Source organism: Cygnus atratus, chromosome 6 (assembly GCF_013377495.2).
Source record: "Cygnus atratus isolate AKBS03 ecotype Queensland, Australia chromosome 6, CAtr_DNAZoo_HiC_assembly, whole genome shotgun sequence".
NCBI lineage: Eukaryota > Metazoa > Chordata > Aves > Anseriformes > Anatidae > Cygnus > Cygnus atratus.
Window position 1 is genome coordinate 38,585,905 of NC_066367.1, and position 27,380 is coordinate 38,613,284.

At 36.9% G+C, this 27,380-nt stretch overlaps 1 protein-coding gene across 1 annotated transcript in view; it reads right to left on the bottom strand.

The window, feature by feature from the left end:
- NEB (nebulin) overlaps nt 1-27,380 on the bottom strand; it is a 124,217-nt gene that overhangs the window by 36,793 nt on the left and 60,044 nt on the right. The window contains 42 exon segments of the mRNA XM_035566111.1: nt 1,544-1,648; nt 2,179-2,283; nt 2,401-2,505; nt 2,815-2,919; nt 3,927-4,031; nt 4,455-4,559; nt 5,232-5,336; nt 5,512-5,622; nt 5,846-5,944; nt 6,143-6,183; nt 6,186-6,246; nt 6,328-6,432; nt 7,049-7,156; nt 8,089-8,196; nt 8,579-8,686; nt 8,984-9,088; nt 10,036-10,140; nt 10,855-11,052; nt 11,547-11,660; nt 12,356-12,463; nt 12,919-13,023; nt 13,118-13,222; nt 13,791-13,895; nt 14,761-14,958; nt 15,720-15,833; nt 15,932-16,039; nt 17,013-17,117; nt 17,812-17,916; nt 17,999-18,103; nt 18,221-18,532; nt 19,421-19,528; nt 19,727-19,828; nt 20,371-20,469; nt 20,730-20,834; nt 21,132-21,443; nt 22,622-22,726; nt 23,239-23,343; nt 23,572-23,775; nt 24,626-24,937; nt 25,555-25,662; nt 26,781-26,885; nt 27,078-27,281. Of these exon segments, the coding sequence (XP_035422004.1) occupies nt 1,544-1,648; nt 2,179-2,283; nt 2,401-2,505; nt 2,815-2,919; nt 3,927-4,031; nt 4,455-4,559; nt 5,232-5,336; nt 5,512-5,622; nt 5,846-5,944; nt 6,143-6,183; nt 6,186-6,246; nt 6,328-6,432; nt 7,049-7,156; nt 8,089-8,196; nt 8,579-8,686; nt 8,984-9,088; nt 10,036-10,140; nt 10,855-11,052; nt 11,547-11,660; nt 12,356-12,463; nt 12,919-13,023; nt 13,118-13,222; nt 13,791-13,895; nt 14,761-14,958; nt 15,720-15,833; nt 15,932-16,039; nt 17,013-17,117; nt 17,812-17,916; nt 17,999-18,103; nt 18,221-18,532; nt 19,421-19,528; nt 19,727-19,828; nt 20,371-20,469; nt 20,730-20,834; nt 21,132-21,443; nt 22,622-22,726; nt 23,239-23,343; nt 23,572-23,775; nt 24,626-24,937; nt 25,555-25,662; nt 26,781-26,885; nt 27,078-27,281 (5,337 nt within the window).

A 27,380-nucleotide genomic window follows, 5' to 3' on the forward strand; every position in this document is an offset into this window, starting at 1 on the left:
GGCAAGGGCACTCAAAGATCACATATTCTGCTGCTGCTTTATGTAGAAATGAGTAAGAAGATAATATTTGTGAAAGTCATTGAAAGAGAGCTAATAAATAAATGCATGGTACAACATGCATTTTTTTAAAATCTCTCTAATGACTTCAACCGGCCTTAGATCAGAAATTAATGGAAGATGATGTCAATTGATGCACAATATATGAAAGTACATACAGCAGAGATTAGCTCACTCAAAAAGTAATAACTCTTTTTGGGTGGCAAAACAAAGACTGTCTGATCTGAACTAAAACATCACAATATCACAGGTGAAACCTCTGATACTGCCAGCTGTAGACATTTCACACAGACAGAGTAGCTGTGAGTGAACCAGGCACTTTCTGGCAGCACTGGCGAGTGCTCCTACAGTACCTGACTGCTCAGTGTAGTCCCCCACTTGGCCAGGAGATTCCTAGGATCATCCACAATAACGCTGTACCTATCTTTGAGCTTCTCATAGGCAGCCTTATATAATTTCTGCTCAGAATAGCATAATACATCGTAACAAATTAAAAGAAGAGAGTGAAGAGACAAAGAGATCCTGAGATCACAGTTCTAATGATTTAAACCTCTTTATATGAAATACTTAAAAGCTGGGATTGAAGTTCATGTTCAAAATAGAAAAACATTTAAAAAAAAAAAAAAGGAAGAACAAACAAACAGGGAGGGGGAAAAAAAACAACAACACAGATATGTCCAGATAACATATGCATTTCTATATTTCCACTGGAAGGCCTAACTTACAATTTAAGGACACCTACATCCTATTCCTGCCACTTTTCGATAAGTCATTTTATAACCTATTTTACCCATGAAAAAGAACTGCTGAAGCCACTCTATATGCACGTAGACTCTTGATTTGAGTACAAAGAGAGCACAAGGAAATGCAAGGGTAAAATAGAATATTATCATCAGATTTTTGCAAGTGAAAGATATAATCCTTCATCACAAAAACATCATTCATAACAGAAGACATTTAGGCAAGTTCATTTCAATGTATGGGACCCTACTTGCTATACTTTTTCTCATCTATTCTTATCATATTAAATTTTTCCTTATTTGCTCTACCAAACAATAACAAGACTGAATATTAACAATGTTCCACAACAAGTTCTGGCTCATCGCTTATCAAATTGAGTATGAAATTATAGCAATGGTACCGGAATGGTATCTGTGATGAACCAGTTTTTCTTTTACCTAGAACACATAATAGCATAATGCCTTCACTGACAAGGAAGCAATGTTTCTTTCAGTAATTTCAAAAATGAACAGGGGTCCAGACTTCACTTTTTAGTCACTGTAAACCTGCTCTGTGCTAATACTCAGGCATATCACAGGTACAACCTTATATTTCTTGATTTTAGTCTGACCTTAAGACACCTTTAGTTCTGAATCTATTTTTATTTATTTACAATTTCATAAGGAAGATAAACTTTTGCCTATTTATTAACATACACAAACTTGTTACTACCATATGAGACTTTGAAGAAATCTTTATCACTTACCCCATCCATCAATTGAGTTGCATGTTTAAAATGCTTGTTAATTGGAGAGTCAGCTACATAGTTAAAATGAGACTTAGTCTTTTCAAATATCTCCTTGTACTTACACTGGAGAAAAAACAAACACCAAAAAACAATATATTCCAAAGTTAATTCAAAGTTCGGTAAGGTAATGAAAACCTATGATTTTAGAAACTATTTGCAGCAAAAACATGGTAGAATTATTGCATATGTGTGTTTACCTTAACTACAAGCAAAAAATATTTTAGAGCAAAATAGCTGTAAATAAATAGTAAATAGTAATACATGGTAAATAGTAATAAATAGCTTACAGGATGGAGCTGCCACAGAGAAAACAATGGAAGATTCAAACGTTCATAATTTTAAAGCTAAACTTAGAATCACTAGAAAAATTACTTTGGAGCAGATATCTTTATAAGGAACAGAGAGGATAAGTAAAAGATTGCTTTGCCTCTCTTTTATAGTAAGAACTGAAATTTTAGATGTTATATCTTCAGTTCTGTCACGGCAGATTCATATCAATGTCTACGTCAACTGGATACTCCTGAGAAAAATTTAGCTACAACATAAGCAAGCATCAAATAATATTTAGCAAAAATTCAAACTGTTTTACTTACCCCACTGTAGAGCACTTTATTCTTTTCAGCCAGAGCAAAATCTGGAGTATCCCATGCATAACAGCCAATGCCTCTGAGCCATGATAAGTCTTCCTTGTATTTAACCTTTAGAAAAGAAGTAAAAGCTGCCTTCACTTTCTCAAGTAATAAGACTTGTTTTTCATTTTGGAAACCTACATATAAAATTTCAACCTCTCACATCTAGGAACTATTTGAACTCACATCACTAATAGCATCTGTGACTGCGCGATGATGGAAATGTTCTGGTCGGTCTGGGATCGATCTCCAGATTCCCAGCTGGCTCATATAGTTTTCCTTATATTTCACCTTCAAAGAAAATTGGAGAATGAAAAGAATTTGAGAACAGAACACTCCATCCCATGCAATTTTAAGATGTTCTTTTTTTTTTTCCTGAAACATCAAAACTAAAACAGTGTAAATAAGATTTACTTGCATTCCCCTTTTTAAGAGCAAAAGCAAGCGCCTTTTATCTTTCAAAGAAAGAAATAATGTTAATAGCGCTGATCATATTTTTCTAATTATTTGACACAGTCAAAAAGAGCAATAGCATAAACAGCATGTTATAGGTTATTAAATGACAAACATTAATTAGGAATGAAAATCTTATATACGTACACTGCTAATATCATCAGTGACCTTCCGATGATAGACAATATCCAAAGCATCTTTCACTGTGTGGTATTTCCCCTTAGTATTCTCAAAGGTTTCTTTGTAGCGCAACTGGTAAGAAAAATAATATTGTATTTATCTGTCAGGAATCATTTTAATTAAATATGCTATATCTGAGGAATGTCATAAAGGGTTATGTTGCTTTCCAATACCCTAATCTAAGTCCTAAGGAATTTTGAGAAGCTTCAGCTGAATCATGAAAAAAACCTACTCATCCCTTCTTCCTTATCCTGGTCTAGAAGAAAGCAGGAAGATCATTCTGGTCATAGGAGAAAGATTTTCTCAGAAGAAATTTGGATGTGCAAAAGAACTGGGATGCTCTTTTGAGTCACTTAAAAATCACTTCTAAGAGAGCAGTATGAAAAATCACTACTAAAACATCAACCTTAGCACATTTCCTTTCAGGATTTCCCAGGGCAGCTGGGCAATGCGCAATCTAAAATATATAGCAAAGATCTCACTAATGAGTAGAGTATTCTTAGCCAGTGCCTTAAATCACAAATCACTATTACAAACATGAACGAAAGATCACTTTTACCTTTAAATTCTTATGTGCAGCAGCTCTTTTTTCCTCTCTCCCCACCCCCCCCCCCCAATTTTTCTCTCTAATTTACTTCTAAATTAAAAAATTAGCAAGTTCTCAGTGACATGCAAGTCAACTCCTAAAACCAAACTGAGATGAAAATATCTGATAAAAGGTACTCTATCCTGGCTCCAACATCAATCATTTCACTCTAGTCTGCCCTATTTGGCAATTTCATGTATACGCAACTTATTTTAAATCTACTTTTTCCTTTGTTTTAAGTCAGCACTTCAGTGCAGAGGAAAAATAATTATAATTATGAATTATAATAAATGAAATAAAGCATTACAGTGACATCAAGTGAAATCTTAATCTCTGTATTATCAAATGGAAATATAAGCAGAAAAGGGTGACAGTTATTAGCCACACTGAGATACTCTAGGCTTTACATGCTTGTTTGCCATTGATCCTTTTTTTGCTCTTTTCTGAAGAAAACAAGAAAAAGCAGCAGAGAAAGTTTTTATGGACTACATACATCACTGGCATTCAGGTACGCTCTCTTGGCTCTGATCAAGACTGGTGTGTCAGGGACAGGTGTGTATTTGTCCTTCATCTTCTCATACTGGGTTTTATACTTTGTCTAAGAGAGACAGCAAAAGGGAGAAGTTACTTCTTTAGTCTTAGAAGCATTTTGCTAACCTGGTTTAATGTTAACACCTAGAGGTGCTACACTGAGTGCACAAAGTTATTCTCTTCTGTCAAAATACTGGGAAACAAGCTCAGCTCTTCAGCTCTTTCAAGGTGTTCCAGATCTTGCAGCCAATCCGCCACATATTCTGCAAACAAGTTTATAGAAGCACGTGTCTTGTAAAATACTTAAGTGTATAAGAAATTTGTACTCATTTACCCCAATTTATAAAGGAAATGTGGAACTTAAGCATAAGAGAGACAATACCAAATAAAGGGTAAACAGGTTTGAGCCTTGAACCTGTCAATAACATTCAAAATGAAACTTTGAAACACCTCAGCATAGTGTTACCAAACAAAAGACCCAATATCTTACCTCGCTGACCATGTCCTTTACATGCCTAGCATGTGTGAAGGCTGGAGTCTGACCATCAGCATGGTGGTGAGGTCTCTCTTTTGTGGCAAGCTCCACATACAAGTACTGCAGCAAGACAAAAAGAAGAAAAAAAAAAAACATTTCAAGTAAGTTTTACTTTATCACCTTGAAAGATGATTGCAAGTTCACGATGCATATATAACCACCCAATTTACCCCAGGAGAAAATACTGTGCCCTTTCATATTCCACATTATCTCAGTTCATCTTTCTCTACTAGTACTCCCAATGTTCTGTAAATGCCAGTAACACGCTTACAAACCCAGAAGTCAAATGCTTGTGACGTTAATGGCCTCTCTGCCCTACATCCACACCTAGCTTTAGATAAAAGCATCCAAAGAATCTGTTTTTCTCTGGTCGGTAACATCATTTTGAACTAGAAGTTCAGGTATTAAAGTGCTATATGAATAAAGAAATGATGATGAGTAAATGGCAGATGGATAAAAGGATTTATTCCTCTGACAAAGTCAGAGTTTCAGAGAATTTGAACACAACTGTAGCACAGTTCAATGATTTGTTTCAGATGGACAAAGCTGGACATGTCCAGACATGGCCAACACGAAAATTCATAGACACTTGAAAATGAACAATGGCTATTTTTAGAAGTGATTTCTAGGAATTCGATATTGCTTTGAAATGACCTGGAAAGATTTTGCTGTACTCTAAGAGAATATTAAGAGGGATCCCCTGATTGTTTTCTAACAGTACAAATTTCTCACCTGGCTCTGTATTTTTTGTCCTTGTTTGGCTCTTAAGAAGTCAGGTGTATCAAGGATGGAAGTGTATTTTGTCTTCAGCTCCTTGCCTGCAGCTCTGTAAACAAGCTAGAAAAAGACAGGTGTGAGAATTATTTCTTATGCTACGCATATCCATTTAGCAGCTGAGCAATCACAGCTTAGCAATTATAGCATCTCACATATTTACGAAAAAACAATGAGAAGATCTGAGCTTTATGTAATTATAGCTACCAAAGATGGACAAAAATAATGTAGAACTTACTTCACTCAAATGGGTTTTTAGTTCCTGAACTGTCCTGTATCCAGGAGTATCCAATACCACACTGTATTTATCCCGCATCTTCTTTGCTGTATCAGTGTATATGTAGTTAGACTGAAAAATAAAGGACATATCACTTAGGAAGCTTTTATTCTTGGTAGCAAAGAAAATTTTACAGCATAACATAACAACACTTTGAAACAAATGACTGGATGCATAGCAAGACATGTTGTCATAAGTCTTTACTCATTGTCATACATTTTATTTCTTGGAAGTACATAGTACACATCAATAAATCTATTGTTGTTAGATATGTTTTTCAGAAGAAAAATCTTACCCAAAGCTTACGCAGCTGACGAGCACGGACCATATCAGGAGTGTCATATAGGAAGCAACCTAAGCCCTTCAACCAATTCAGATCCTCTTTGTATTTAATCTATGAGGCAATTCGAAAAAGAAAAACTGAACGTTAACGCTTGGGATATTGGGTTCATTAATCAGTCTTTAAACACAGATATAAAGCATTTATCTATTACATAATAGAATGCAGGTGGTAAGCCAAATTCCACTTTCACTATAAAAGTATTAGGCCTGCTGTATTCAGATAACAGGTATCTTAACAGAAGTTGCTTACATCACTTGTGATGTCTCCAACATAGCGGCAGTGCAACACCTGGGAGTATATGGCAAGGAAATCAAGTGTCCCTGCATCCTGAAGAAATCTGACTTGTAGATCAACTGAAAGACAAAGTAAAAATAGCATTTCACATGTTTGATCATGAACATTCTCTTCTGTTTCTCTGTTTGAAAGACACATACATCACTGACAGCTTCCTGTGTTGCTTTGACTTGACGGATTTCTGGTGTGTCTGGAGTGGTATGAATCTTGTCCTTGTTCTTGTGGTATGTTGCCCGATACAACCTCTGTATCAAAGGAGACAGTTACATGTTAAAAACTTAAAATGGTAAGAAGTTTGGCAGAATGTAAGTATTTGTCTTTTTAGGCCAGCTGTTTTGCTATGTATTAGAGCACTACTGGAAAAATGCGAGCAAACATACTATCTTCTAACCAGGCAAAGATTTTCCACATTTGATAGGAGCATCTCTAATATATGGAGAATCTAAGGCTCTAATTCTACAAATATGTAAAAACGTATATTTAATTTTCATCCTAAAGTCAATGATCAAAGTGAGTACATATGTATAAAACTCTACAGATTCAACATCATAAAGACGCAATAATTTCTGTGCATCTTTAATCAAATAGCAGCAGAATGGTTAATAAAATTAGGCTGTAAGTGATTTCATATGATGGTAACAGTTGTACAGGACTATATAAAGTCAGAGTACAAAGAACCTTAAAAAGCCATGCCCAACTTTAAGGGTGAACCAATGATCCCTTGCCTTTCTTGATGGATATTTATCTAACCTGTTCTTAAAAGCCTCAAGGAGCAGGGATCCTACAGTCTTCCCAGTCAATGTGTCCTCATATCCCTCACTACAAATACAAATGAAAACAAATAAAAAATGTTTCCTGTACCTCATTAATGACTTGATTCACTTTCTTCACATTCTCAAACCCAACATCTTTAGGTCCCAGAGTATAGCCTTTAGCTTTCATATGTTCATAGGCTTCTTTGTATTTCAGCTATGAAGTGGAAAACAAACAAACAAACAAACAAAAAATCTTTTAGATAGAACAAAAACATACAGAAATTAAAGTTGCTTGTGCTTTTACATACACTGCAGTTCTGACAATAATTTAAGCAGATTTTTAGAAACAGATTTTTGGAGATCAAATGAGATTTAGCTACATCAGAGCTAAATACACTAGGCATCATCAGTATTTTTACTTCTATGATGTGGCCCAAGATCAGTAACATTTTAAATTTCTCTTGCACCTAATAAGGCATCCATATCTGCCTAAGGAAACTTTAATTTTGATAGCAATTGCTTCAGATAGTTATAAATTTCAGTAACATTTAAATTCTGCTAACGTAAACAGTATCAGTGCTGGGGCCTGAGTGCACTAGTAAGAATTTATTGTTCTGACTAGCCACACCTGGGATGTCAGTCTTTGCCTGAGCTATGCTGTAGATGTATCTGTCTTCAGCCCTGCCTCTGTTCACAATTCCTGGATGGACCCTGGTCCTACATTGCAGGTAACTCATCTCCAGCCCTGTTTGTAGCCCCGTTTCTAGCCCTCTCTCTTGGATTTACCTTGGACCTATGTTGTAGGTAGCTTGTCTCCAATTTCTGTCCTAACTCCTGCAGCTCCTGACTGGACCCATGTGGAAGGAGCTTGGGCTTCACCTTGTGTGAGACTGTAGATGTAACCTGTTACCAGAACCCTGCTATGCCTACCTTACTCAGTGGGACTTCACACTGGCTGATGAGGTCACTGCCTATGTCATGGTCACCATCAGCTCCTGTCTCAGGCATATACATGGAACTCTTGCTGCTCTCTGACAAGCATATTCATATTTGAGAAATGACTGCCTCAATAATTGTTTACTCCTAGAAAATTGGCATCAAATATTCCCTTGAGACTCATGGTGTAGAACTCAGTACATTACTTACATCACTGCCAATGTATTGGACATGTTTAGCATGCTGAAAGCTGGGGGTATCTGTAGGAAGGCTGTATCCAGTAGGTAGAGCATTCACACCAGCCCAGCGATACAAATTCTGTAAGGTGGTGGGGAGAAGGAGAGAGAGAAAAGGTGTTTGAGACAACTGTGTGCAATATTTGAGAGTATTCAATAGCTAAACAGGAAATCTCTTATATATAACTGGCAAAAGATTTCCCACACAGCTGTATTATAATGCATACTTGCAGATTAAATAAGGATATTTTCCCACTTTAATTTTAGAGCAGTGAAATCCAGCTTCTTTATCTGAAGAGCTAAAGACCGACTTTTAAAGAATTTGTGTTTTGAATATAAGGGAACTTTGTGGACTTGTAAAAAAGAAAATCAAGAGGACATATGAACATGCATCAGAAACACAGGAGAAAAATATGGCCCTTGTTTTTGACATCCTGTTAAAAAAACAAAATGTTTATACTTACTTCACTCTGTATTTTGTTGGCATGATATGCCCGCTCTAAATCTACTGTTTTATCTGTAGGAATCATTTTGCCTTTGATATTATGCTTATATTCACCACGATAGATAGCCTGAGAAAAAGAAAAAGTAATTAGAGGAGAGTCATCATATATTTTTTCATAGTAAGTATTGTTTGCAAACACATGGAAATATCTCCTAAAAATGGATGATTTTTTTGATTCAGGAAATTAATAATTTTAATGATTGTGGTCTAGTGATTAGATATTTAGTGATATCATAATAAAGGCATAGGAAATGAGGTGCAGATAACCAGCAATGAAATAATGAAATGATTGAACTTATTAAAAGTCACATTTCTAGAATTTGTGAGGGAATGGCATATGCAATATTGGAGGTGAAACACTTACTTCACTTAAATTCAAGCCACTGAGGACATTCTGGACATAGACAGGAGTATCCATGACCACAGTGTAGTCACTCTTCATCTTTTCTGCCTTAGATTTGTACTTAATCTGCAGAGAGAAATTCAAGAGCTCTAATTAGTAGGACTACTCATTATTAATTGAATTTATTATATTACTATGTTACTATTTACTATTTATTTCATTACTTAATTATTATACTAGTGAACCTGCATTTAAACAGAAAGTATATTGAAATTATGGCTAAATAAATGAGCAACACACCTGAATACCTCAGTATCCTCTTCTCTAGGCAGAACAAATCAAGTGACCTCAGCCATTCCTCATTCATCTTGTGCTCTAAAAGCTTCACCATCTTTGTAGCCCTCATTTGGATGCTCTCTAATAGTTTTATATCCTTCTTATATTGTGGCAGTAATCGAGGTGAAGCCACACCAGCACAGAGAGGAGCAAGCAAGCACTTCTCTCAACCAGGTAGCAGTGTTGTGCCTGGTGCACCCCAGGATACGGTTGGCCCTTTTGGCTGCCAGGACACACTGCTGACTGACACTCAACTTGCCATCAACCCTAACTCCCAGACCCTTTTCTGTGGGGCTGCTGTCCAGCCTCATCCCCCAGTCTGTATATATATAGCAAGATGCCCCATCCCACGTGCAGAATCCAGCACTCTCTGTTGTTAAGCTTCATGTGGCTGGTGATTGCCCAGAACTTTAATTTGTCAAGATCTCTCTGCAAGGCCTCTCTACCCTTGAGGAATTCAACAGCTCTTTCCAATTTAGTGCTGTCTGCAAACTTACTTAGTATATATTTGAGTCCGTCACCCAAGTCATTTATAAAAACATTAAAGAGAATTGGCCCCAAAATGGAGCCCTGTGGAATCCCCTCTAGTGACTAGCCATATATGAATACTTCACTAGAGAAGGATATATAACATTTTCCAGACCATATCTGGACTAGAAAAAAGCTACTCCATCCTTTTAATACAATGGTTTGAAAAATAGTAAGAAATAGAACCAATGCATCCAGTTCAGACTCACATCACTGCGAAGGTCGTAGGCATGTTTGGCATGGAGAATCTCAGGAGTGTCCCAAACGAAGCAGCCAATGCCTTTCAGCCAGTTAAGGTCATCCTTGTATACCACCTAAGGTATGAGAGCAAAGAAGCAATCTGTAAGACTTCCACTGTGGTCTAATTCCTTAATGCCACATCAGCCTGAAACATAGTTGTCAAATGATGACAAGTAATGTTCCTGGTATTTTGACCATTTTTGTTTTGAGAAAATAAGAAAAAAAATAATAATTTAAAAATAAAACTTTTTGAATTGAGCACATTTTTCTTCAGTGCTTCATTTTGGCCAATGAATTAAAAAACAACAACAACAACAAAAAAACCACAGTAATTAAAAAAAACTATTTGCATATCCTACTGGGCAATGCTTTATTGATAGATCACTGACCTGCTCCTGGACTGAACTAAGCAAGGCAAGCACGTGGAAGCTTTGCATCACTGGAATTTTCTCTCTCAAATTTCCAAAGTGCTCACACCTTATGCAACCAAATCATAAAGGATACTTTACAGACAAAGATGGCTGAACTGGTAGAACTGTGAAGTTATGGCCCAAATGCCTATACTGATAACACTGAAATGATGCATGCTTAGCCACATCTCAATCACAGACCAGCGGCCAAGTATCACAGAAACATGATACAGATGCTGTTTAGTGGTGCATTATACAAGAGGTACAAGTGTAACCTCAGAGTGCTCCAACTATGTCTTTGCAAAATCATTCCTGCTAACAGGGCACAAATGCAAGAATCTTTTTAAAAAGTGATCTATAAATTATTTGTGAACTTACATCACTGAGTTGATCAGTTACTTTTCGAACATGGGCATTGATTTGAAGATCTGGTAGGCAGATCCATTCATGGAGATGTGTACGGTAATCAATTTCACTGATTTTCTGCTGTGCATCCCTAGCAGAAACGATGTCTACCATGTCTGGAATAATGTGGACTTTGGCTTTATTCTTTTCATAGGTTTCCTTGTACAGACGCTGCAGAGAGTCAAAACAGTACATTAATAATTCTGACAAATAGCCTGAAACATTAACTGTTGATAAATTTGAAGCAAAATTAGTGATATTTTCATGAAATGTTAGTTGGAAAGCAATCACTTTGGCTATGACTGAAATTTCTATCTTGCCTGCTTTAAAAATTTGCAGGTAAGGAACCTTCCAGCCTATCATAGTAATTAACACCAGTGACAAAATACGATTTGTCAAATTTTCATTGCACTTGTGTTAGAGGAGGTAGACTAGGTGGTGCCCTGTTTTATACATAAACATATATTGCACTGAAGGTTTAGTATTGCAGACAATTTAATGGTTAACACAGAAGCTTGAAAAGACATTTGTAGGTGTATTATTGTATTTAGCAAATACTGAACATTGCATATTGAAATGTGGTATCTATGTGGATTCTCTGAGTAGCCTCTTCTGAGATAAGTACGGTTTTATCAGAAAAATACACATCAGAATACAACACTTACATCAATATTAAGTTTTCCAACTCTAAGACACCTTGCTGTATTGGGATCATCCTCAACACCTTTGGGTATCGTGTAAAGTGCTTTAAACTTGTCATATTCTTCTCGGTATTTTACCTAAGCAGATACAAAGAAAGACAACAAATAACACAATGAGACAACTATATTTTTGGAACCAAATTCATCAGTAAGCAAATTATTTAGTTGAGTCTGAAAAGAAAAGGAAGTATTTGAAGCAGGATCTTGTTTTTCAATTTCATTTTCAGCTGCAAAGAAAGCACATTGTAATTCTCATTGTAAAAGAGATTGTCTAGAAGACTTTTAAACAAATAGATGGAATAAACAATTTATTTATTGTTCCAGCTCCTTCTTTTAAAGACATCCATGAAGACAATGATCTCTCATTAGCCACTGTTCAGCAAAGCGTCAGATTACGTTCTTTTATACTCAGTAAAGCATCATTTAAAGACATATATAACATTTGGTGTTTTTCTGACCTGGATGCTTGTGCAATTTAGTATAAAAAAAGAGTGAATCAGGAATTTTTCAAGCTGTTTCTATTACTGTAAAATACAACATTTATTTCCATGAAAAGAAGCAGCAAAGGACTATGTAACTGTTACCCAAATTATCATCACATAAAAGTGATTATCTACAGATATATTATACCTAAACTGAAAATCGAAGATTCTGTGATTCTAACATAATTTTAAAAAGTTTTGATAACTACAGAATATGCGAGATGTGTAAGATTTCATTGCTAGAATTGATAATCTGATTAAAAAAAAAATCAAAGTATCTTATTCACTTACATAACTAGCATTATGTTTCAGTTCTTTCGCACGTGCTAAGGATACAGCATCAGAGGGCATTATATAGCTAGTAGCTTTCACTTTGTCCCAGGCTTCCTTGTAAAGATTCTGTGGGGAAATAGAAAGTCTCTGTGAGTAGAAAACTTCTGGGAAATAACCGATGTCCAGTAAAAATCTGTAGCCCCTCTGTTTTTACTTATACATTTTAATTATTACTTAACATGAAATAAACTAGTATAGTAGTTTAATCTTGATAGCACACATAAAAGTTGACAAAATGCTTTCCAACTAGTCTTGTCCATTCTCATAAAACAACTTTATTTGGTTCAGGTGCAGTTTTCTTCAGGGAATCCATTTATTAATGCAGGTATTTTGACAAAACTAGAACTACAGATAAGAAATATGCCCTCTGCCTGAAATGCAGTTATCTTCCCCATACTCAAACAATGCAGAAGGCTATCACTGACTTTGGAAGCTTATCTTCAACCAGAGTGAACAAGCAAAATGAAACAAAATCCCACAGAGTAGCACCTCAAGAGAAAAAAAAATGTAGAGACACTTACATTGCTAAAAAGATGTTTCAAATTTTGAACTCTTTCAGAATCCACTGTTTCAGTCACAGTTGTATACTTGTCCTTAGTTTTATGGTAATCTTCTTTGTATTTCACCTATAAAAAGACAGGAAGATAGATTTAGTGAATTTGTTTTGGTTCTCAGAAGGAGCAAGGGGAAAAGCCTCAGCAGACAAAGTGGGAGACTCACATCACTGGCATTTATACCACTTTGCACTGCAGTCACGTAGACTGGTGTTTCAGTAACAACACCAAAGTTCTGAAGATTTTCTTTTCCTGCAGCTGTGTATTTTATCTGAGGAAACAGAAAAAAAAAAACAAAAAACAATTAATACTGAAAATGTCTAAGTTCCCTGCCAGCTTCCTTTAAAATCAGTTCTGGACAACTGAAACCCGGGATTACAGTCCTATTATAACCAACTTTAAAAGTGACAAGCCATATAGAAGAAATACAGCAAGTATGAACTAATAATGAAAATTGCGTATAATTGTACAGCACATAGTAGGCTAAGAAAACAATCAGCAAGGGAACAGACTATTCTTTCAACATAAATATCTTAATTAAGCTACCTTGTGACAGATCTGTACACAGAAAGGCAAAGTATTATCTTCTCACTGTTAAAAAAACACAGCTCTGCAGTGCTTCCATTCTCCTAGTTTTCCTGCTCCTTCAATAACAAAAATTATCATGCTTCCACAGACTGAACTGCAAGACTGTATTATAATAATAAGAAAAAATATTTCTGATTTAGTAGGAATTACTTCATTCTGCTTTGGACTAGGACTGGTGTCAGTCACAGTGAATCATAAATGGAAAAAAAATCTGTTACATATATTTACTTATTTAAGGAAAACTTGCTTACTTGGCTCTGGAGGTCATATGATTTTTTAGCATGCAGGATTTGTGGAGTATCCCAGACGTAGCATCCAAGTCCCTTCAGCCAATTTAAGTCATCTTTATACACCACCTACATAGAAAAAAAGACACCTAATCAATTAGGAAGAAATTTGCTCTCTGCTTGAATAAAGCACTATTATTTCTTCTCTATATTCAGCATTTGCCACTTGTACAAAGTCAATGCATGACAATGCGGGCTCATTCAGTAATTATAATCTATTTGGAAGTTTAAATGTGAGCAGACAATACTAACCCATCTCACAGTTTGCCTGAATGATTTTTACCCACAGGATTTGCAAGGGAAAGTAAGCCAAATTACATCATACTAATAAGCCAGGCAATTAAAACATCATTAAATTTTATTAGGAAAGTTTTTTTTGGCCTGAGTTGAGATACTGTTGACTATGTAATATGAAATTCAAGTATTGTGGTTCAGTGTGCCAGTCACTGATACAATCCTAAAAGAATTAAGTTTTCCAGGAGACTGGGAAAAGCTGCCGGCTGTATGCTGTCCTTCATGCTGTCCTGGCCCCTGCATAAATTGTATAGTGAGCACTGCAGCACAGCAACATTCTGCCTGTACCATGGTACATCCACATCCCTTCTCTGCATGTGCCAGACAGTAAGCTTTCTACACAATCTCAACCAGTCAAACTAGAAAATTTTGGGAAGGTTTTGCAAATCTTAACTTTTTAAGTTTTTTTTTTTTAAGTTTAACTTTTTAAGTTAGTGATAAGTAACCAGACCATTAAAATGTCCCAAAGAAAACTGCAAAAATACAATCTTTGGTACTATGCCACTAAGCAATCTAAGAACATGGTCATTAATTTCATGTTTAAATACTACAGAAATATATGAAAGCATTTTATATTTAAATACCTAAAAAATGACATGAAAGGTTACAAAAATGTCAAATCAAAAAGTGAAATACATACATCACTCAAAATTTCCTGGGCTCTTCTGGCTTGAATAACATCATTTTCTTCAGGTGAACAATTCCACTGATGGAAGTAAGTTCGGTATTCAAGATCGCTAAGGATATACTGGCACTTCTTAGCTAGTACATGATTCATCATGTCACTTGGAATATGGACATTTGCTTTGGTGTCTTCATAATTCTTTCTATACGCCAACTAAAAAGGAAAGATTGAGGAAAAGGTGAGAAGAGTGAATACAGTGTTTTTCTGTAAAATTTTGTATCTAATAGGCTACAGGTAATAGAATAATCTTATGCATGCTTTCTGGACTTAGTGGCTAAAATCCCATGGGATTCGGTAGGACAAAACCTTAACTTAGATATTAATCACCATTTATTGTGATGAGGTGCTAGAAGGACAAGAACAATCTTCCTCAATTGCAGACTTAACAGTGAGTGTGAAAATTAACAAGACCTCAAGATAAAAAAGACATACATTAAAAACATGTTTTTAATCTAGTTACATCTCCCTATTCAAAGACAGTATATTTGGGATTATATTAACTTTATGCCCTGCATGACATGTTATATGTGCAGTGGTGATAATAAAACACCAAAGTAAATTTACCTTCCTGGTTCTTAAATTCCTATTTCAATACAATTTTTTTTTTCTAAGGCAAAAGTATCCCAAGACATGTAGTATTTATTTCTTGCTGTTCAGATTCTTAACTTGAAATAGAAAAAAGTTATTTTTTCCTATTCTATTATGTCTAATATCTAAACAAATTCCTTCTTAATCTGTTAAAACATTTCAAGTTAAATTATTCACCGTATACAAAATACCATTCAGGAAACATAAGCATGTTGAAAATACTATTACTGATGTTAATAAGGATGGCATTACTTATGCTTAATATGAGAATTACATTAAAATAAGGAAAATGGAAATTATTACAGCAAAACAAATTCTCTCCTTACCGCGCTCCTTATTTTCTGGAATGCTAGTGAATGAACGACACTGGGGAAATCACCAATCTCCTTCCCAGCTAGGTAATGTCCTTTCAGTTTCTCATATATTTCCTTATATTTAAGCTGCAAAATATTTGTGTAGAAATTTTAAAGTTCATTTAAACGAGATATAGGGGAAAAAAAAAAAAGAAGGAATAGAAGAATGGAAGATTCACACTTACGTCACTGTTTATGTAGTTTGCATGCTTGGCTCCAACAAGTGGAATGTATTTCTCATCCAAAGAATACCCAATGGGCTTGCTGATTTCCCAAGCATTTTTATAACGTTTCTAGACAAACAAAACACATACAAATTCTGAAAAAGTCCATTATATTTTCCAAGGGACCTGATTCTGCCATTTTTACTCACATGGAATATGACTACTTTTATAGAGTAGTTCCTTATTCCATGAATTATCCCAGTAAAGTAAATGCAGAATGTGCCTTTAGAAAATATAATTGGTATAAAGCAATCAGAGTAAGTGTTCCACCTCAGAAAAGTACTGGAGCGGAAATTTGAACCGTTCTCTGTTTTCTTCATTAAATTCACTTTCTTTAAATGGTGATCTGCCATTCAACAGTTTCTAATTCAGAAGAGTAATAAAAATATGCAAGATGTAGATATGAACTCTTGTTTAAAAGTGTAGTATGGAATTGACAGTGATAATTTAATAGATACATGTTCAAAATCATGAAAAGTCTCCAATACTCTTACTTATTATAAGAGTGTTAACTGTGTCAATGGAATTTTTCTAATATACCATATTTTGTTAAATATTAAATAAATTGAGACAAAATTACAAAGCCCCGACTCATATGAATTAGTCACTTAAATTTTCAAAAATAGATATTTCCAATTAAAATTAGTGAGACTACTGAAAACTAACTGCTTAATAAGGTAAATCACATGCACTTACCTTCTCATAAAAAGGTAAATGCAAATTTTATCACTAGTCTAGGGAGATATTATTAAATGGAGTTATAAAGAGTTTTTGTCATACAAATGCAGCTACTACTACTACTACTACTTCTTCCAAACTCCCCGTAGCAGCACTTTAAGAACAATTCAGTGAGGAAAGAAATGATCCTTAATCCAATCATCCAAACCAGAAAAAAACGAAAAACAAAGATTAAATGACATTCCTGGTGCCACCTACTAGACTAATAACAGAAACAGAAATTCAACAGTATTCTGAAGTCTGGTCTATATTCTGTTGCTTTCAAAACAAACTAAACCTTAGTTATATATTTATCAAATCTTACATCACTGTACAGTAAGGACATGTCTCTGGCGTGGTTCAGTGCGGGAGTATCATCAGACCCAATGTACTGTCCTTTCTCAAGGTTAAATGTTTCTTTGTATTTTAGCTACAAAAGAAAAGAAATACTATGTTAATTACACAGTAGAAATAAATTATCCCAACAAGTCTATGTATCAGAAGTAGATGCTTATCTTCTTTTACGTTATCATATCTTCAGTAATGCTGTACAGTACATTCCAACCATTATGGTGCACAGGCAAATGTCATCAGTATGGCATATCACAAAATTCTAGTAAAATTAAGCATACTGATCAGCAATTACAGGTTAGTAGCCACACTGTGAACTCCACTAGCATTGTACAACTAGCTACTATTCACCAAGAACAGGACTCAATTTTAAATTACAATAAGAAAAATCTATGTAAACTGTAAATAAGGGACAACCTATGTTCTTCTACAGAAAAATGTAAAATTATTTTGTATAGCAATATTGTGTCGTTCACTTATACAGATTCTTACTGAACAACTTATTTAGATTTAGAACCTAGTAGCATGGTTTAGTGGTGGACTTTAGTACTAGGTTAAGGGTTGGATTAGATGATCTTAGCAGTCTTCTCCAAACTGAATGATACCACGATTCTATGATTTACCCAAATAAAAGTCTATTAATGAGGAATGCATATGCATACACTCACACATACATACATACAGCTAAAATGAGTACAGTCTAGCAAAAGCAAATTAGTCATCTACTGATTCTGATAATATAACAGTTTCTACGGAAAAAAAAAAATACATACATCACTCTGATTGACGGAGTTAATCTTTGCCAAGACAATGTCTGGAGTGTCAACCACACTGGTATAATTGGAAAAGTTATCAAGGGCTTCTTTCGTATATGCTCTCTGCAAAGAGATGAAATGTTTTCTTAAACATTGCATGAGGAAGAAGAGCTAACCATATAACTGCTAAAACATTTTCACTTACCTTATTTATCAGTTCTTGTGCATTCTTAACTTTCTTATGTTCTACTGAATCCAGAGGAATCCAACCACAGCCACGGAGCCATTCCAAATCAGATTTATAAATATTCTGCACCATAAAAAGTTACAAAAAAGAAAATAAATCATTGAATACGGCCTTATATAATATAGAAAATGCACTTAAAGCAAACAAAGTGGAATATGGTATGCATATAAAATGACTTACATCACTTTGCAGATCATAGGCCTTCCTTGCCTGAATACAGTCATTCTGGTCAGGGTGGCATGTCCATTCGTGCAGGTATTGGCGGTAGTCAATATCACTGACCAAGGTCTGACACTCCCTGGCTGCTACAACTGACACCATATCTGGAGGGATGTGTATTTTGGACTTCGTTTTGTGATAATCTGATTTGTACAACCTGTCGTTTTGGATCTCGCCGGCATGCTCAAACCACACCAGTTTCGGGTCATCTCTCATACTGGCAACTCCAACATAATGACCTCTTTGTTTGACATAGTCAGCTTTGTATTTAAGCTGATGGAAGAGGGAAGAAATATGTAAAAATCAACGCTGATTATAGCTACTCTTTTTTAACATGAGAACAGCTACATTTCTGTCAATACAAAGAATAGATGAGACTGTGTTATTAAGACAGGAGGTTGTCAGTTGCAGTCTTAGGTTGTCAGTACATGACCAGACTAAAATATTATAATACAAACAGTAATGTTACTTTATGTAGTCTTTCCACGTCAAAATACATAATTTTCTAGATTAATATACTACCATTCTTCAGTAAGGAGTATTTTCAACACAACAGGGAAGCCTTGCTAGAAAGCATTTGCTAATAAATGCTTTTAGCCTCAGTTTTATAACATTTTTGTAACGCATTATTTAAGACTGTCTGAAGAGTTTGATCTTTATTTAAGGTATTTACATCAAATTTTTGATAAAATGTGTTTTCAGTAGTTAACTAGCTGTCGTGTAATAGTTTCACCAACAACTATGCAAAAGATTAAACTGCAATGTGCATATCATCTTACAGTTTTTCCAGGAGGAAGTCGCCATAATATGCCAAAAAGTGAAATCACAGCTACATATTACAATCATAATACTTCTTCAATTCTTTGAGATTTATAAAATACGGAAGTCCACATAGTGGATTTTGAAAGGACTGCTTGTGGAGAAACTAAAGGCGGAAGGGAGAATCTTACCTTTCAGCACTGATATTCATAAAACTGTAATATCAAAAATGTCTGAACTATTTTGAAGACAGTGAATTTCATGGGTCATAAAATGTCTGTTGGGTGTTATTACTAATACAAACTTTTTTATTTCTTTTTTTCAATTTGCAAGTTCTTTAACATTTCTAAGCCTCCAGGCACTTGCTTTTACTTGTGATGAAAAAAATAATAATAATATTACCTCACTTTGGACATCAGTTGAGTGTTTGGCATGACAGATCTGCACAGTGTCAGGAGGTAAGAGGTAACCAGTGGCTTTTTCTTTCTCCCAGCTTTCCTTGTATAAATTCTGTGGAAAACAGAAGTGAGGAGAAATACAAAACTACTATAGTCACAGTCAGTACTGTTTATATGTAACCTATGTTAGAGTGTAAGGGAAATGAATCCTTCCTCGAGGATGTTCTTAACAAGGCAAGTTTTCTAAATTCCTCAGAAGTGTTATTAACGTGAGCACAAACTGTCAGATGATCAAGAAGAGAACATGTACCTGATTAAGAATTCTGGCTGCCTCACGAGCCATATCTAGCTGTGGTGTATCTGTCAGAGTATAATTTGACTTGACCTCATTCCACTCTTTGTGGTATTTTATCTGGAACAGAGAAAGAAATGAGTGCCTCACAACATCATCACAACACTGGGAAAGCATTATTTCATGCATAAAGTAATGGTAATTATGTATAAAAATGATTTTTCAAGGCTATTAAATATGATACATTAAATATACATCCAACTTGATATTTTTAAAAAAAGGAAGTTATACAAGGAATTCCAAAATTTCTCAGAAAAAAATAATCGAAAACTTGTTCTAGTATGGCTGGATGGACAGGGATTGGAAGGGACCTTGACAGATCATCTAGTCCAATCCCCCAAGACTGAAAGAAGGAAGGGACTAGCAGAGCTAGCAGCATCTTTTCTCATGCTTAGGAGTGATGTTATGCTGCTTGAAGAGCTTCTTTCCTCTTAAGTGATGGAGATGAGTCTTGGTTCATCATTATGTCATACATTCACAGAATTCCCACAGTTGGATCCAGAATTCTTTTGCTATTTTTAAAATTTATTTTTAAAGAGAATATACTAGCATGTAGATACACAGACCAAGTTAACAGCCTGACAACTTCCCAGCAAACTTACATCACTAAGAATTTCCCCGCTATTCTTTGCTGTGATATAATCAACTCTGTCCGCCACTGGAGTAAATGGAAGAGTTTCAGCTTTTGTACGGTACTTCCTCTGTACAAGAGAAAAGATTAAACTACAATCAGATTATACTGGAATACATTACAGTTAACACATCAATTCTGAACATATGGAGAAGAAAACAAAGGTTACATGGAAAGAAAACTCTCCATATATGATGAATACTCTGGTAATACTCCAGTTGTATTTTCTATAATAAAAATAAATGAAATACTGATGTATTTAACCATTACAAATACTTAAACTTACAGATATCCTTGAGAAAATCTTAGAACTCAAAACTATTTTGTTACCTCACTCAAGAGGTCTCCAGCATGTTTGACATGGTTTATTCCGACTGAATCATTTGGCAACCATCCAATTCCCCGTAGCCATTCTAAATCAGACTTGTAAACTGCCTGGGAAAACAAAATAAGGTCCCTACTGTTAGCCACAGCTCCCTGTAAAATCCCATAAAATTCATCAATAATGGCATTTCCACTGGTTAAAAGGAGAGCAGTAATTTCAACATCAGCACTACAGCTAAATTTAGCACACATCAAACTTGGCAGTATATAACAGTGGCATACACTGTGCATTCTAAATAAACAGCAACGCCAAAGATTCCCACTGACTTCAGTTAGAGCTGAAGAAGACTAGGAACAGACAATACAGTAATAAGTTTAACTTAAGACTAAGTTTTTGTGTTAACTCACATCACTTTGAAGATCGTAGGCTTTCCTGGCGTGTATGACATCATTCTGATCCGGAAGACAGATCCATTGATGCAAGTAATGACGGTAATCAATATCACTGACCAAAGACTGGCCATGTTTAGCTGACTGGATAGACAGCATATCTACTGGCAGGTGGCACTGTGTCTTCCATTTGGCAAAGTATTTCTTGTATTCTAGTTCACTCTGCACCTTTCCTATGCCAAGGGCAAACTGCATTCTTGTATCCGCTTTTGCATTTGGAACTCCAACATAATGTCCTTTCTGCTTCTCATGATCCAGTTTGTATTTATACTTGGTAAAGAGCAAAAATCATCATTAGTGACAGTTATAATGAAATAGAATCACAGTCTCATAGGATATCCTGAGTTGGAAGGGACCCCCAAGAATCACCAGGTCCAAGTTCTGGCACCACACAGGACCACCCAAAAATCAAACTGTATTTCTGAGAGCGTTCTCCAAACACTTCTTGAACTCCAGCAGGCTTGGTGCCATGACCAATTCCCTGGGGAACCTGTTCCAGTGCCCAACCATGCTCTTTGTGCCAAATCCTTTCCAGTAGACTTGGACCTCTCAAGATTCCCAAGACCATTGAAAAATGATTGAGAGAGGTTCTTGCGATGACATCAGCCAGCTCTCTGAGCACCCTCGGGTGAATCCCATCGGGCCCCATAGACTTATATGCATCCAGCTGGAGCAGCAAATCCTACACAAGTTTGGGGTTGGCTCGGAGTTTATCATTACCACAGTCATGGTCCTCCAACTCAAGGCAACTGGGGCCCCAGATCCCAACATCAGTGTTGAAGGCAGGCGAAGAAGGCATTAAATGTCTCTGCTTTGTCTATGTCCCTATTTGTGAGGTGACCATCCTCATCAAGTGATGGACCAATGTTATCTCTGGTCCTCTCTTTGCTGTTAACATATTTTAAAAAACCCTTTTTATTGTCCCCCACAGTACTGGCTAGCTTCAACTCTAAATGAGCTTTTGACACACAAATTTTCTCCCTGCAATGGCATACAGCATCTCCGTAGTCCTCCCATGTCACCTGACCTCACTTCCAGTGGCCATACGCTTTCCTTTTCTGCCCAAGCTCTACAAGAAGATCCATGCTCAGCCAAGCCAACCTTCTGCCCAACCCTTTTGACTTCTAGCATCTTGGAATTGCCTGTTCCTGTGCTCTTAAGAGGTGGTTCTTAAAGTGACCAGCCACTGATAGACCCCAACACCTTCAAAAGCTGTTTCTCAGGGGACCTTGCTAACTAGTACCCTGCGCATCCTGAAGTCTGTTCTCTCCATATCCAGGGTTGAAATTTTGGTGGCAGTTTTCCTCCTGTCACCAAAAGATTTTAAACTCATCTGCTTCATGGTCACTACGTCCAAGATGGCAACCAATCACCACTTCACCCATGAGACCCTTAGAGCATGTGCTTTTAAAGCATGTGAAGAACTAGATGCCCCTTTTTGCACTTACATCACTAGCAATTTCTCTAGAAGCTTTGGCTGCCTTGATTGGGATTGCATCTGCTCTCAAATCATAACTCATCTTCAGTTCATCCCAGGCTTCTTTATACAGTTTCTGAAAAGACAGCACAAAGTCACACATATGCTAAATACTCTGGCATTTGTCATTAGAGAAACACATATTGTACTGCTATTTGCTTGCTGAAATAGGAGATTTTTTTTTCTGTTACCTCTCCTCCTAGCTAAAAATACTGCTGTAAATACTGCCTTTCAGTACATGCTCAGTGCCTGTAACACTAGGGTTGCAACTTATACAGCATAGAAGGGTGTTTGTAAAAGTTCAGAAAGAATTCTATGCCTTCAGCTCTCTTCCATTACAACATAGTATTATCTCAATGGTGAGATATTAATCATTTCAAAATATACAAGCCTCTTTTATAAATTGTCTAAATACTTCCAAATACTTCCAAATACTCTGCAGAAAGAAGGGAATGTTGAAAGCCCTGTATAAGTTCAGACTTCAAAAATACATGACTTAATCTTCAACTTTATAAGTAGCATCTTAGAATGTTAAAATTCACAGCTTACTATTTTATTGAAATGTAGAAAATAAAATGACAAACATACCTGGCTGTAATTAAGAGCATTAGTCCTGGCTAGGGTGATTTCAGGTGTGTCTGGCGTAATATGGATCATAGTCTTGTCCTTTTCCCAGGCTTCTTTGTATTTTGGCTGTTAAAATAGTTGATTTTAATGATATTTTAAATATGGAATTGCACTTGTCAGTAACATAAAATTCCATAAATCTCTCCTGAATTATCAGCTCTAAAAACAAATGTCTCAAAAAGGATTAGGCAATTTAAAATACCACTGATCAATTTTACATTTTAGCAGAGACATTTCACTTTAACTGTTTATAGCTTCAAAACAATGAAAGACTTTAAGAACGTTGTAACGTACAATGCTGATTTGTTCAGCGTTCACTTTAGCCAAAACAACGTCTGGAGAATCGACAACACTGGTGTACTTCAGGCTTTCAATAGGTGTGCGGTACACGTTATCACTCAGGAGATCCTGGGCATTCTTCACTCTCTTAACATCTGGAGAGTCATTAGGCAGCCAACCAATTCCACGGAGCCATTCTAGGTCTGACTTATAAACAACCTGTGTCAGAAATCAAATAAAACACTGTGTTTAAAATGACTGTCTTCATTATTTTAAACTATACAAAGCAGTATATGTTTTAGAAAATGCCCAGTCAGCTAGACCTAGATTAACCCTTTTTATACATGAGAGATATCCAGTATCATAAGTAAGCCTGGGAAGCAGATTTTAAAAAGTTCATTTCTTAAGCGGCTTGGTCTAAACCTTATGAAATTAAATAGAGGGGAAACAACTCAACAGAACGTTGGTTATGGATGATAAAAGGAGTATTAAGAATAACCCTGTTCTCTCCAGAATATTTATTCCTCCAGGAAATTTGACAAAAAGGAAATCAAAAAAAAAAAGGTATGGAGATACTGAGGAGTAGAGCTAACCAACATAACTCCTGAGGTGATACCAGGCAACACTGTTTAAATTTGAATTGAGCAAGTCCTTACACAGGAACATGAATCTCACCTCTGAAGCTCAAATCAAATAGAGGAAGAGTGTCTGTTCACTGATAAGCCGTAGAGCCGAGCAGAAAACCAGCTGCAGTGACTCCACATGCCTTTAAATCAGCCATTAAAACATCTTAGCTGCTATCTTACATAGTTTTCATGTTAATAAATTAATTTCTAAGTAGATTCGGGTAAACATAAGTAATTGAAGACTTCTGATTACAAAGTAACAAACATTATTTATCTCATAAGACACATCAAAGAAAGATGACTGCTTCATAGCTGTAAAATGAAAAACTGGAGAAAGAACTCTAAATATAAAACCTTTCTGACTCTGTAATATCATGCATTTAAAATACTTAAATACACTAAATAAAAACAGTGGTATCTAACACATCTTTGCAAATACGCACATCACTCTGCAGGTCGTAGGCTTTCCTGGCGTGGATCACATCATTCTGGTCAGGCAGACAGGTCCACCGGTGCAGGTAGTGGCGGTAGTCGATATCACTGACCAGCGTCTGGCACTCCTTGGCTGCCTGCACTGACAACGCATCAACGGGCAGGTGGACCTGGGCCTTCGAATCGTGGTATGCCTTCCTGTAAATGCGGTCGTTCTGCAGCAACATGGCACGCGCAGCAAACGACAGCTTGGGATCCTCTTGGGCTGTCCGGCACCCAATGTAGTGGCCTTTCTGTTTCTCATGAGCTTCTTTGTACTTGTACTGAGAAACATAAAAAGAACGTAAGCAACCTCACCTTTCTCACCTGAATGCTACTGACAAACAAAAGCCTTCATCTTCCTATGCCTGTGACACCTTTCCCAGTGGAATTGCCTACGCAAAGACAAAGCTCCAGGCCACTCAAAGGGTAATCCCTCAAGCGTCCCAAAACGGCATTCCTCAAAAATTCATCTGGCTTTTCTTAATGCTCAGTAGCAATGGAAAATGGTACTGAAGAGGAAACCTGTCTTGCTCTGCAAGACCACTCTGAGTGCCAGCCACATTCCATCCACAGCTTTCTCTTTAAAGTGTTTCGTGGTGGTGATTACAGGAACTGCAAGTATCCAGCAGCAGCCACATCTGCGGCCACTGCCAAAAGCAGTTTTAAATTGTTTCTTGGTGACAGTTGTTATCACATGGCATCCTACGTACAGAGCACTTACGTACAGGCAGCCTCAAGCTGTAGAAGAAAGCAGCACTCAGAATGGGCTTTAAAATAGCACAGGGGCAGAAAACCCTACTCAGCTTCTAGCTGAAACGCTACAAGCATTCACCCAGCTCTGCCAAGCAGGATGCAGGAAGAGACAAGACACAGCAACCAGTTGAAGAGAAGACGGTACCTCACTAGCGATGTCTCTGGAAGCCTTGGCATGTTTGATGGGAATGGCATCAGCTCTTATGTCATAGCTTTTTGCCTTGGCCTCATCCCAGGCCTTCTGATAATGTGTCTGCAAAGAAAATTAAACACTCGTGTCAATTCCAGCCAAGACTCGGTGATAGCAAGGACTTTCTTAAGAACTACTTCTCTTGTGCTTAACTGCTTGGGTGCTCCTGGGCAGTTTGGCAATCACATTAGGTACTTCTCAACAGTATTTTACATATGTTTGACATCGAGGCCCTGAAGTGTGTTCAGAGAACGGCTACAAAGCTTTTGGAGGGTCTGGGACACAAGTCTTATAAAGAGCAGCTGAGAGAACTGGGACTGTTTAGTCTGGGGAAGAGAAGGCTCAGGGGAGACCTTATTACTCTCTGCAACTGCCTGAAAGGAAGGTGTGGGGAGCTGAGTGACAGTCTCTTCTCAGAGATAACTAGCAATAGGACTAGAGGGAATGGCCTCAAGTAGCACCAGGGGAGGATCAGATTAGAAATGAGGAGACATCTCTTCTCAGAAAGAGTAGGCATGCCTTGGGATGGGTTGCCCAGGGAGGTGGTGGAGTCACCATCACTGGAGTTGTTCAAGGAAACGTTGGACGTGGTGCTTGGGGACATGGGTTAGTGGGTGACATTGGTGGTAGGGGGATGGTTGGACCAGATGATCTTGGAGGGCTTTTCCAACCTTAATGATTTTATGATTTTATGACATCAAGAATGTCTGGGAGTGAATGCAGTTTCCAGGCAAAAATTCCCAGCCAATTAATTCCTGATGAAAATGCAAAATGGGAAACTGCTTCCAGTTTTACAGGATCTCAAGGTTTAGTCCCATAAAAATAGGGGGTGAATCAACACAAATCTGCAAAATGTCCCAGGGCTGATGAGTCTGCAGGCTCCTTCAACAACCCCAAGGAAAATATTTGCCAGTTTTGTCACCAATTCTAGATTAAGATCACTCTTGCTTGAGGATCATCAGAAACATTATCAGTGCACACTCATTCATTAACAATATACTCTGCCTAGACAGCTCTTAGACGCAATCTATGTTTTACGATACAAGCACACCAGAGAACAGCGTTAGTAGCTGCCACTCTGTGGCAAAATCTAAAAGAGGTCAGGTAAAAACTCTAAGGCTCTAAGTAGGCACACCCTTAAGTTAATAACGCTTTGCACACATATCGTTGTGGGCTCTTACGTTGCTGATGTTCTGAGCATTGACTTTGGATTGCAGCATTACGGGAGTATCAGAAGGTATGGAGATCTGCATCTTATCTCTATCCCAGGCCTCACGGTACAGATGCTAAGGAGAAAGGAAGCACAATGACATTTCACTGTGGTCTGAACATTGGGAAAAAAAACACACTCATGAGAATTCTTTGGTAATGTTGGTTCGCATTGGTTTCAAATTAAACGTTCTCACGATAGAAACTGCAGTCTCTACCACTCAGAAATGTCATTGCACAAATGAAAGGTAAGCAAAAGGTAAGCTTACATCGCTGAGCTGCAAAGCATTGATCTTGGCCTGGATGACATCTGGTGTGTCAGTTATGCTGGTGAACTTCAACTCCTCCGGACGTGTGCGGTACAGCCTGTCGCTCAGGATTTCCTGGGCTTTCTTTGCTTTAACCACATCCACAGAACCTTCTGTCAGCCAGCCAATGCCTCGCAACCACTCCAGGTCCGACTTGTACACGTTCTACAAATAAACCAAAGGGTTACGCCACTGCACAGACAACTCTAAGTACAGAGAGCTTCCCCAAGCACATGGCTTTCCCCAAGCTCCTTCTCCAACAGT